Below are 12,572 nucleotides of genomic sequence, written 5' to 3' on the forward strand. Positions count from 1 at the left end.
AGTACCAAAGTACATAGGTAGGTAAACTTCAATTCCACCAATCAACAAAAAACTACCAATTCATTAGTCGAAACAGTGTTGGAAAATTTGTCGAACGAATGCTCGCGGACGTAAATTACCACCGATTTTAAATTGGTCCATAATTTTGCATCGAGAAAATTTCTCGACGAATCACAAATTACTCTGGTAGGTTACGTAATAGGAACGTACATATCTCCGAGTAGTAAATTTTTCGCTATTCCGCGCGAGCTTCTTTTAAGTTTTTTTCCCCTTCGGTTTCTTGATCATATTCTTGACTAATTCAAATGTAGACGATTAATTTTAGGCGACCTTCATTGCGATACAGGTTAAGTAGGAATACATTTTGCTGTGTACTTTCAAAACATTAGCATAGACCGCAACAGTCCAAGCATTTTCAAGCCAGTAACTTGCATAGGTTTATGTACCTGAATTTTTCATAATACTTAAACAATCTCAGATAAATTATTTATTTTGAATTCCCAGTGACATTTTTCCTCGGAGTTAATTTTGGAAGGTACGTACAAATTTTTCATCACTCCACTTAGAACCTTGTTGACGAATTTCATCTAATTTTTCATCATTTGTGATTGAGCTATCAATAAGGATTATTTCAGCGCAAAGTGGAGCCTCATTAAAATCAGGAATAATCCAATATGTTGCATTCAGAATAAAATTAAAAAATCAATACTCAATTATTTTTTTCGGACCTGCATCAGTACACAAATGATTAAGTCGCCTGCTTGGGTCGCAATCTCGACATATGTCATTCTGAGCATCACTGCTGTGGAAATAAATTTAGCAGGTAAACCTCTAAGTGTTGAACTAAGACCTTATAGATATCGTACTTATCAGAAACAAAAAATCAACGTTAGATTTTTTTCAGGAAATCCGAGTGACGCAAATGATTTGGACGAATATTTCTCTAAACCAGGTAGGTGTAAGTTCTAGTAGAATTGAAATACAATCATGTAATAAGAATAACTGACTAGCAACTGACGAAGATAATGAGTAAAAACACAGCTATCACAATGGGAAAATTCCATGTCAAATCGAATAAACATCGCACGATGGGCAAGATTTTTTTTACAATATGAGAATTCAAAATTTGACAAAATGACGTCGTCGTTTGAGAAATTTCATATTAGGTTGCCTCGGTTCCAAAAGCTGCGACAATTTTTTTTTTATTCTACTCTACTACCAGCCATGATCAGCAGTGATTTGTACCTACCTTGGTACCTATCTTATTTGTTAGAATGAATCGCATTTGTTTTGTAAGTATGAGTGCTTATTTATGGTGACCTAAAGCTCTTTAATACAAGTATGGAAATTGATTAATATGCTCTTAAGAAAGTCATAGAATTTTACGTAAGTTTTACGTACTGCGCACGCACCTAATCAGCTGTTCACGTACAACGTTGCACCCCATTGGTTGCTCCACCGCGTGACGACATCAACCTGTCATGCGCAGTATGTAACACATACGTAAAATGCTATGACTATCTTAAGAACATAATCTTTTTCCATACTTGTATTAAAGAGCTTTATGGTGATCAAAATCAATCGGTGTTACCACGTTTAAAAACCTAAAGGTAAAAAAATCAATTTTTAAAAAGGATGAAGCCGGCGAGTTAAAAGTTTGAAAAAATTCTCAGTTATAGCCCTTAATGTATGGAATAATAAGAAGTACTTAATCAAAAAATTGCGATGACATTTTTTGTCTTTTTTGAGAAATTTTTTCTAAAGATCGCAAAAATCTGTGAAATACTGGAATTTTAAACTTACATGAAAGTCCAATTTTGAATCAGAAAACTAAGAAAACTACCACCAAAATTCCATGTCTTCACATTGAACCCTCTCAGCCAAAAACCTATGAAATCAGAAATGTATCTACAGAACGATTTGATTATAACGTTGAACTACAACGACCAATTTATAAATCCTAACCCAAAGCAATTTTTTCCTTTTTCTTTTTTACAGAACCTCTCACAGTCTCATTGAGCTGCTTGCTTTTCAAGGATTTAGGCTGCGATATCGAATGCTTCATTGTATCAGCCGCTTACAATCGACTGGGTGCAGGTATTTGCAACAAAGATAATTTTTGCTCTTGCAATTTCGCACTAGATCCAAGTTTGCAAGGTTTATGGGAAGAGAAATTCGCCCCTTCCACTACAACCATCCTAACGAAAATTGCAACCAACCCAGACGTTGCACACAAGGTTCACGCGACACTCCTAATTCCATTCAGAACAGGCCTGCAATCCAAGGAAGACTTGAAACAATACTTGGCTGAAGAAGAATACGGCCAACTTCAGGTTACAGATAAAAGCCCAGCGAGTAAAATGAACCACGTGGTCAATCATCTTAATCTAGGAAAAATGAAAAAGTACGTTAACGATAAATTAAAAGCTGTGCTCGAATCATCCGACGAGGAGAAATTATTATCCACTGATTATGGAACATCTTTAGTTAATGCCCTTCATGATGCTAGAGATCAATCTAATGAACGTTTTGAGCAACTTGTTCTCGATGTTCACCTAGTCGGCGACGAGTCTTTGAACAATATCGTCACGACGTACTTGACGGATAATTCACTAAAAAATCCTTTGGCTGAAGGCAACCCGGTCAACAATGATGACGTCACTATTGCTGACACAATTGCATACTACGTTATTCACGAATTGCTAAAGAGAACCAAACCCACTGCAATGACTTGGTTCAAACAAAAACTCGCGTATTTTATTTCATGTCTAAGACCTAGCGATACACCTGTACACCAACGTGATGATGAAGTCCACGATCCAGATCGCTTCAAAGTACCTTCAACATTCAACAGGAAACCGTACCAAAAATCTGGCTCCATAGATCTTACTTGGAAAGATGATACTTTTTTGTTACGTTACCATAAGGGCAAAAAAGGCGATATAACTTTGAACTGGGTCAAAAAATCAGTTCAGGTAAGCATACTGAAAACCATCTGGAATGATGTGAACCAAAATTGGGTTTTCGAAAACGCCAGAATCAATATATCTCGAATCAGAGATGGTAACTTGGGTCAAACCTGGGATTTGGGAACTTATAAGCTATACAAAATTACTGATCCCGCAGGTAATCCAGTCTGGAACTGGAGTAAGGGGCAAGTTGAAGAAGATTCGCTAACTACATACAAAAATTATATTGAGACGTGGTGCAATGAGAATAGATTTTTGATAGAAGAGAGTGCTTGCATTATTTATAAATGAAATAATAAATAAAAGATGAGCACCTAATTTAAATGTGTGTGTCCTTTGAATATATGTAAGGTACCTACTTTATGTTTTCCAACGGGCTCACAAGGTCATCTGTCCGGGTGTTCGCTGATTTCACAGCATAGGTAGGGCCACCGTTTCAACAGTCCTACTGTCCTACCTGGTTAAATGCTTTTTTAAAAATGGAGTGAGGGAGGAAAAGCAGTCAATCAGCAAAAAGCTAATGCAAAAACCTTGTTGAAATCAGCGAATAGCTGATGATTTGTTTTCAATAGGAATTAGAAGTTCGATTTAAAAATGAATGATCATTTTGAGTTTTTTTTTCGACTAAATCGAAACTAAAAAATTTCAAATGAATACCTACGTACCTATACGTTTAATTTCACGATATTTTCCCGAGTAACTTATTACAACTAAATGTATATCTTCTTCAATTCTTTGAGTACAGTACTTACCCTGAAACATAATACAGAAAAATCCCATGAAATTATAAATACATAATAGATATGTTTACTATTAAAATAAATCCGACCAATATCTACTTAATTAATATTGCTTGTATATATATATCAGGAATCAGGAGTTCATTTAAATCTTTCAAGTTTTCAATTTCTAAATTTTTCAAACTACTTATTCAAGGTTTGTTCCAAACAGAGATTCCGATGTCTAGCAGGTCCTTTTCAGTGATATCTCTATACTATACAAATATCATATTCATACTTCGCAGTTTTTCTAGACAAGTGATTCGTCAAAATTACACAAATTAGTATGAAAAAATGATCGAAAAAAACAATCAAAGTTTGCGAATAAAAAAACTCGTAGATATGTACCATACCTATAATACCTAGACAGTTTGCTAGGTAGGTAGGTACTCCTCGTACAAATAACCTTGAAAACATCTGTTATGGCGAACCTACTACGAATTTCAAACAGGTATAACATTCGAAAAATTCGCCATCAAAGTACATTATTTCTTTGACAAAGAAAATTTTCCAACGTAGACTGAAACGATAGGTACTAATCCAAAAAATGAGTACACTAATCCCCTTAGGAATTTTTTCAATGGCCATTTTATTAGGTAAGTAGAATTTTCTTGTACATTAGAATTTATTTTCACTTAAAAAATACGCAACGAAATTGAATTTCAGTCCAAACAATGTGTCATCTATTTGTACCAGTCGAAACAGAAGTTCCTCAAAATCATCTAGACAGTTTCTCAGGTAAAACAGCAGACGACAATCCCTTGATTCTGCCAGGATTTGACATAAAACAGCTCGCCGAATTCAAAAATGGAAAAAAATGTTGGAAAAGTCCCGAAAATTACTCGGTTTGTTTGAATAGAAACGAATCGCTGGAATGGCTTAGTTGGTCGAATAGAAAAAAGCACATTTACGTTGAAATTGGAGCATCAAAAAATGGAGATGTTACTCAGAACTGGAGATTAGGGGACGATAACGTCGATATTGTACTGAACAGGAAAACAGACGGTGAAATTACACAGACTTGGAACTTGAAGGATTCCAAACTAGAATACTTTGTTGATGGTCAGGAAAAAATTCCAAGCAAGAAATGGATAGGTGATTCCGAATATCCGGAAATGGTAGAGAATATTAAATCCTTCATAGATTCGTGGTGTGCGAAGTATGGTTTTGTTTTTGGTAGAAGTGATTGTATTATATATTGAACTAGAAATAAGAGAGATAGTTTCTCAAGGTTGACCAAGCAATGTTAAAATGAGTAATGAAAATTTTGACAAATAAAATTTTGAAATAAAAGGTTATTCACTGCTGCGTTTTTGTTGCTAATCTAGCATTTACATTCCGTCAAGCATTCTCCAGAGACTCCAACTAATAAGCGTCTTGATGCCTGAATAGAATAGAGACTTTTCAAAAATCTATTCTCTTCAATCAAGTGGCAACTTCTCATGCCAGAGTTATAAAATCATCTGAAACTGTTAAGTTCTACTATAGCTACTCCCACGTTCAATTTTGCTGACAAGTTTTGTTCAAGCAATATAAACCCAGTCTCAATTGATTCAACAGGTTGAAAAAGGTAGCTCAAGACACAATGTAGACATCATTTTTGTCATCGAGCTAATAAATTTTCTGTCGAAAAATTCTTTAAAAATAGCTGAAGTGAGAAGTAATTTCAATTTTCCAATTAATGATTTTCAACATTTTTTCCTGGACAAAAATTCACAATAATCAAGACATGGAATCTAACGAATTAAAAACCCTATGGCGAATTTCAAACATCTGAAAAAATGTAACCAAGGTATAATTTCTTTTCAACTTTCAAGCCTACTCCAAATTGAAACATCGCATTTTTCAGCAATTCCCCAAGCACAGGTGAACAGATGTGGTTTACTACGCAGGCTGAAAAACAGCCATAAGTCAAAAATGATTTATACAGTTTTCAAAAGCAACTCGCAATTATCATAAACTTGTTTACTTGCATTCGTTGATTGCTTCGAAATTCGGAATTTTTCAACGAATCCAGAAAATATGCCCACAGTAAACTGTGAACGAGTCGCAATAAATTACAATTTTCTCCAAGCCTTGAACATTAGAAGTGTCAAACGAGTTTTCTCGACCATTCCACGAATTCACTCTTTATTGCAATACAAATTTCAGCAGTATTGCGTTTCAACATAGTTTTTGCTGCGTAAGTATCATACATTTTATCAAAAAGAGTATAGGTAGGTATAAAGTAAAAATCGAGTAAAAAGTCAAATTAATGAAACTTATAGACAACAAATTTTGAGTGATTCGAACTGATTCATTCAACATTTTCATTTTTTCTTCTCAGATGTATTTTAAATATTTTTTTGTTGAATTACGCAACAAAATTAATATTTTTAAAATAACTTTACAGGTAATCATTCAATTGAAGCAAACATGATGAAGTCTATCACAATATTCGGAATAGCCATTTATATACTTCTGGGCAAGTAATAATATTTTCTTAATTAAATTATCACCTCACCAGAAATAATTTAGGTAGGTACCTATTTCGTCCAAATTTCTTCACGAATGAGGATTCGAAGTTCGTAGGATGAATTTCCAAGTAGAAAAAGAAAAATTCAACAGTTCATTTTTGAAAATTAAAACAACTTGTCTGTACAAAAAAATATTTTTTCAAGTCCTGCATTTCTCTTACAACGAACTAACCTCTGAAAATATTCGATTACAGGAGAAAATCTCACATCAGCCAACGACCAGCAAGCAGATGAGGGTAAGTATCGATTAAGTCGATATCCTTCAACTTACTCCAACTATTGACCCTTCTCAGTCCATTTTAAATCAGCTCCCATAATTTTTCATTTCAACAGAAGACATGATTCCACCAGCTCTCACCTGCGTCGCAATAGGAGACGCCGGATGCGATCGCATGTGTAAGATGGTAGGTCACATCTACGCCACACCAGTCAATCCGGCCAAATGTAGCCCGAGTAACATTTGCGAATGTTCGATGCGCGAACACAAATTCCTCGACGATCTTTGGGCAGAGAAATTCACATCGACCGAACTCATGAACGAAATCCACACCGATAGAAAAGTCTACAGAGAAATTCTCAAAAAAATGAAAGCCACGCTGAAAACTAGAGAACAAAGCAAACATGATTTAGGATGGTACTTGACTGCTGATCAATACGCTCGATTACAAGTTAACGATAACGTAGCCGAAAATATGATCAAGTATAACGGTCATAAAAAAGAATTCGATCGCGATAACATCCGCGCATATGTATCCAAAAGCCTAAGGTCAGATCCACTCCAGCTGCCGGAGGATTTCTGCTACAAATCCAGGCTTTCCAACGCGTTGGAAAATGTCGCCGATGCGGATACTGCCCAATTCATAATTCACGACGTCCGTCAAACTGAAAACCCCACCTTAAACGAGATCGTAGATAACTTCATAAACGAGAAAAGTATACAAGAAGATAAAAGTATAGCCGATTTGGATGGTGATGACGTCTTACCCGATATCTTGGATTTGATGATCGTTAATGAATTCATCTCACCGAGCCCTATCCAGGAAGACAATCATACGAATGCAATAAACGAGTCGACTCCCTCGAGCGACTCGGACCCGTGGGATTTACCCAATCTTGACATAGCATCAGTGCAGGAATTTGACGACGGTTACAAATGCTGGACAAATGAGGTACCCGAATACAGCGTCTGTCAATTCAAAGCGGTCTGGGGAGAACATCATATAGAGTGGAAAAAGGGTAAAGTTTCGATTGACATTTCTACCTATAATACAGGCAGAGTAACTCAGAAATGGAAATTCGAAGACGGAGTGAATATTTCACTCGTCAGGCAATCGAATGGCAATCTCGAACAGACTTGGAGTTTCGGTCCACATAATCAGCTCAAGTATGTGAGAAATGGTGACGTCGTCGACGAAAAATGGTCGTATGATAACAAGGATGAAGAATCCTTGACCAAGTATAAGTCAATTATCAAATCGTGGTGCGATAAAAATCGCTTATTTATTGAAGAAAAATCTTGCGTTATTTACTAATTTTACACGAATAGGTATTGAAAAATAACTCTTTTTATAAATTATACGTATTTGGGTAGGTCGATAGCCACACCAGGTAGACGAAAGTCGACTTTGTATTTTTTAGCATTAGTTTTTAAGGAATAATAAAAAAATGGTGCAAATGATTTTTTTATGTACCTACGTCTTGATTCAGCGAAACAAGTTGTAATGTGAATGTAGAGTGTCATCTGAGAAAAAAGATTAACAAAAAATCAATGAATAAGGAGAATAAATTTTTGCTATCCTCGACGCATAAAAAATAGGAGGCACTTTTGAAAAAGAACATCGTGTTCCAGGTTCAGACTTCATGGAAATTCCGCTTAAAGCTCGATGCAGCCGATTCTCGTGGGCATAAAGTTCTCACTATAGGCGAGTTAGTGAGGTCCTCTGCTACCCTCTACAAGAAGCTGTAAAAAAAAATGCACCAATCACAATTTCAGGTTATTCTAGAGAGCACATATTTCGACTTGGTGAATTTTTGAAAATCGTTGAGTAAAAAATACAAAAAAATCTTGATTTCAACAAATTAACTTTTAGAAAGCTAAAATTTGAAACGTAGTTACCTTCTCTATTTTTGAGTCTCCGAATTGATTGGAAATGGTTTAAAACCATTTTGTGCAGTTCTGGAGCATCCATTAGATTTTTGTAATTGAAAATTCCCACCAAATTTCACCTTATCTTTCAGCATGCTGAGACGACGATTGCAGGAGATTTCAAGCCATTCCGAAGTCTCCAAACTATCAATGATAGCGAGTTGACAACAAAAGTTATCGAAACTACAGCTGGTTTCTTTCAAAATTGTAACTTCATCACCATATTTCGGGAAAAAAAGTCTTGCTTCATTACAATTTTTGTGAAAATTTCATTTTAAAATAGCAAATACAAAATAGAGTAAATGAAAGTATAGCAACATAGGCAGGTCTCATAAAAATCGCGAGGAAATCAATCTAACCTCATTTTGAAATACTTATATTCGTTACCTGTCCACAAAATTAACCTTAGTAAATATTTTATGGCAGTAAACAAATATGGCCAACTTACCAACCTTGGATTCAATAGAAAATTGTCCACCAGAGAGCATTCAAAAATAAGCCACTAGGAAAATTTTTAAATACCTACTAATTTTTTTTTGAATTTTGCAAATTTTATGTAGGTAACCTATTTTTTAACAAGAAGACTAAAAGTTGATCGAATTGAAGGAAAAGCAAAATTTTGATTTACATAATTATTTATTCTATGTTTGACCTCCAAAAATTATTAGTCAACGTTTCGAGCTATTCTGGAGTTTCCAATAGAATTCTACATAGGTTCTTATGGACTTCAATATTTCAGTACCAGCAAATTTGCATTTATATTGACCGTTTCCGTGATCTCTTGAGTCAATTCAGGAATATTTTTTCAAAATTCATTCTTACCTGCCCACACTGACGTTTTTCTATGGGAATTTATTTGAAAATAAAATTTTATTAATTATTAATTCATTGAATGAACTTTAATAATCCTATCCATAGAACTTGAAACCCCGTATAGATTCGGGAGGAGGGAGTCGAAAATGTGGCATTTCAGCTTTCTGCCTCAATTCAATCAAATTTTAAATCACCGCCTGAACACGTAAGACTTATTAAGTCCAGCGGGTGAAATTAGCCAGCGTTGTTGCGGTAGATAAGATTAAAACTTTATTTATGATGAAAAATGAAATGAAAAGCGACATGTTCTGCTCATTTGAGAACGTATTTCATCAACTATACAAAAAATATCCCTATTTGGTAACCTTACCACTCAGTCAGAGTAAGTCAAGAAAACACATGTTTCGTTAATAATCTTTAGGTCTGTGTTACTACCTACTTCATTAAGCGCGTAATTGCAGCTTTAAAATTACATGCTCATCACTCAGTCACTCCATTTCATTTTCTCTACTGAAATTCAAAAAATGATGAAAAGAAAATTTTTGCAAATGTGTGAACATATTTCTTTACTTTCACAAACATTAAAACATTTGAACGCCATCATGAAAACACATGTTTTGTATTAACCTTTGCATTCATGTCAGGACTTCAAGTACTTTAATTATTGTAGCTGTCACCACTTCACCATCGCTTTACAACCACATTCAAAAAATTACAAGTGCTTGAAATTTGAAACCTACTGATAAGTAAGTAAATAATATAACGAAATAATCGTCGAAATGACCTTGAAAACATTTGCTAAAAATCCCTTAAAGCATTTTCTGATAGGTACAAAAAAAATATAAAAACTTTCTTGTCTTACATATTTTATCATAAAATTTTTTGCCAAGGTGTTGAAAAATGTTGAATGTTACCAACATGAGAACGTCACTCGCGTTCGGACTTTTTTTAATGGCTTTTTTAATAGGTAAGTACCTAATGTATAAACTGCAAAATCATTCACTTCTAATTCTTGCATTGAATAATAATTTTTGAAATTTCAATTCATACAGCCGGTGTTGCTTGCCGAACGTCTTCTGGACAGGGAACATTGAATGGTCAACAGTCCGATAGGAACAAAAGTGTTCAAGATTCTGGTAAGAGTATCGTTAATTTAAACAATAGTAGATTATGCAGCTAGGGAGATAACATATTTCGCGTTATTAACCCTTTGGAGGTTGTCTAGGTTCCCATGTTGGGGAAACGAATAGTTCTGAAGAGTGTAATAGGGTACCTTGCCCAATGCCCAATTGACCGAATCACAAAAAAGTTGATCTTTCAAAAAAAAATCATTTTGGAGAATAAAAGTTCTGAAAAATCTCAAATATTTAATTTCCAACAAAACAAATGAATATAAATTAGAAATTTTCTTTCGAAAATAATTCAACAACACAAGTAAGAAACATTAGTCAAAACCACTTTTTGAAAATATTTTTAAATAATTGAAAATAGGTAAGTAATAAAAAAAAGTTGTAATAACGATCGTAAAAAAGGTCATTTGGTAGTTCACAAGTTGGACAAAAATAAAAACTTGCCGAAAAAAATGCCTTTGACCAAGAACTCCAGACTAATCGCTGAATATCAGAATTAAAAAAGTACACGCCCCCCTCACACACAGAAAGCAAACGTTTCGAACATTAGGTAGAAAAATTACACCTATCATAAAACTTGATTTGTAAGGTAGATGCACAAATGAAGGAATTAAAGGTAGATGAAGCCGATGATGAAAGTGAACTGGAAGGAGAAGATGACGAAGAAGAAGAAGAAGAAGAAGAAGAAGAAGAAGAAGAAGAAGAAGAAGAAGAAGAAGAAGAAGAAGAAAGTTAATTCAAAAATACTCGTACGTACATAAAATCATATGGACATTGGTTCAAAAACATCTATTATTTCACAGCAACTGAAGGGCCTCACCTAACGTGTACACTTTTCAACGATAACTCAGCATGCAACGCGTTGTGCTCGATAATGAGTACAATTTATGGCGAACCAGTAAGTCCGGGGACCTGTGAACAACAAGACTGCAATTGCGATGTACCACCCAACACCACCCTCGAAGACTTCTGGAAACTAAAATTCGACTCTCCGGGTATTCTGCAAGAAATTCGTAAAAATAAAAATCTATCTAGCAAAATTTTCGATGTCCTGAAGATCCCATACCAAACACCACAACAAACTAAACAAAATCTTACATCACTATTAACTCCCCAACAACTGAAGAATCTTCGCGTGAAAAATGATAATTCTCAGAAACTATTTACAAAATACGGTGCACCGAATCCTGTCACAGTTCAGAAATACGTCGTTCAGAAGCTGAAATCTCTTAAAACACCACTTAAAAGCAAAGATTACAAGAAATTATTACTCAAATCACTAGAGGATGCAGATGACGATACATTCTACCACTTCTCGCACACAATCCGTCGATCAAAAAATAAACTTTTGAACCAAGTTCTCGACAAATATGTAAGTGATCACAAAATTGATGATTCTGGGATGGAGTCTGCTGAAGAAGAAGAAGAACAATCAATGGTTGATCTTTTAGACACGGCCTTGATCAACGAAATCATCAAACCAGTACCTCGTAAGATCCAACCGGGTGCTCGTGGTAAATCATCTTCAAAATCACCATCGTCGCGTTCCAATTCAATCAAATCAAAAGAAAGTATGCCTGAAAATCAGAATAACAGTTTTAGCTCGTCAGGAAAAACTTCTAATCATAAACGTACCATAATCGATAAAAATCTCATTACTTTGAAAGGATTCGATCAGACACAAGTAGCTCGATTCAAACAAGGAGTAAAGGGAAACCCAACTTGGGATAAATGTTGGCAGGATCTTGATGCCTATGAGGTTTGTACAACTCGATACTCCCGTGCAGAATACTTTACCTGGTACAATATAAAACAAGTAATTAAGGTTCAAATGAGGAAATCTTCCAATGGTATCGTAGTGCAAACGTGGGATTTTGACACCTTTGGTTTCGAATTACAACGAGACGCAGATGGTAAAATCACTCAGTATTGGAATTTACCTGGCGGTTCCTACTGGGAGTACATTAGATCTCTTGATGGTGAAGTTACACAACGCTGGGAAGGTAAAAAAGACTGGAAATCTGTAGAGTATTATAAATCATTTATGGATGCGTGGTGTGCTGAGAATGGTTCCTACTATAATGTGGGAGGAGAACCCTGTATCATGTACTGAGAGTGTTCGGCTGTTCGGTCGTAATTCTGCGAAACCCGATTTTATGTATAGGTATTAGGTACATATAATTTGTAAATTAAACGACTAAGTAATACATTATTTTGAA

At 35.0% G+C, this 12,572-nt stretch overlaps 3 protein-coding genes and 1 long non-coding RNA gene across 5 annotated transcripts; all 4 read left to right on the plus strand.

The window, feature by feature from the left end:
* Positions 1 to 148: 148 nt before the first annotated feature.
* Positions 149 to 3,260, plus strand: LOC135845164 (uncharacterized). Its single transcript, XM_065363627.1, has 4 exons — positions 149 to 535; positions 636 to 823; positions 905 to 952; positions 1,999 to 3,260. The coding sequence occupies exons 2-4, from the start codon at positions 745 to 747 to the stop codon at positions 3,258 to 3,260; spliced, it is 1,389 nt and encodes a 462-aa protein (XP_065219699.1). The 5' UTR covers positions 149 to 535; positions 636 to 744.
* Positions 3,261 to 4,221: 961 nt separating this feature from the next.
* LOC135844200 (uncharacterized) lies at positions 4,222 to 5,054 on the plus strand. The gene is made up of 2 exons (XR_010558468.1): positions 4,222 to 4,344; positions 4,415 to 5,054. It is a non-coding gene; the product is annotated as an uncharacterized LOC135844200 (long non-coding RNA).
* Positions 5,055 to 5,712: 658 nt separating this feature from the next.
* LOC135844430 (uncharacterized) lies at positions 5,713 to 7,942 on the plus strand. The gene is made up of 4 exons (XM_065362633.1): positions 5,713 to 5,930; positions 6,141 to 6,212; positions 6,459 to 6,500; positions 6,598 to 7,942. Exons 2-4 carry the CDS (start codon positions 6,164 to 6,166, stop codon positions 7,794 to 7,796), a joined length of 1,290 nt encoding a protein of 429 aa, XP_065218705.1. The 5' UTR covers positions 5,713 to 5,930; positions 6,141 to 6,163; the 3' UTR covers positions 7,797 to 7,942.
* A 2,165-nt stretch (positions 7,943 to 10,107) lies between these two features.
* Positions 10,108 to 12,542, plus strand: LOC135845433 (troponin T, skeletal muscle-like). Of its 2 annotated transcripts, none has more exons than XM_065363975.1 (3): positions 10,108 to 10,190; positions 10,276 to 10,359; positions 10,947 to 12,542. In XM_065363975.1, the coding sequence occupies exon 3, from the start codon at positions 11,228 to 11,230 to the stop codon at positions 12,464 to 12,466; it is 1,239 nt and encodes a 412-aa protein (XP_065220047.1). In that variant the 5' UTR covers positions 10,108 to 10,190; positions 10,276 to 10,359; positions 10,947 to 11,227; the 3' UTR covers positions 12,467 to 12,542. Both variants share the same exon structure in this region, with proteins under 2 accessions (XP_065220047.1, XP_065220048.1).
* Positions 12,543 to 12,572: the final 30 nt, after the last annotated feature.

This window comes from Planococcus citri, chromosome 4 (genome assembly GCF_950023065.1).
Source record: "Planococcus citri chromosome 4, ihPlaCitr1.1, whole genome shotgun sequence".
In the NCBI taxonomy this organism is placed as follows: domain Eukaryota; kingdom Metazoa; phylum Arthropoda; class Insecta; order Hemiptera; family Pseudococcidae; genus Planococcus; species Planococcus citri.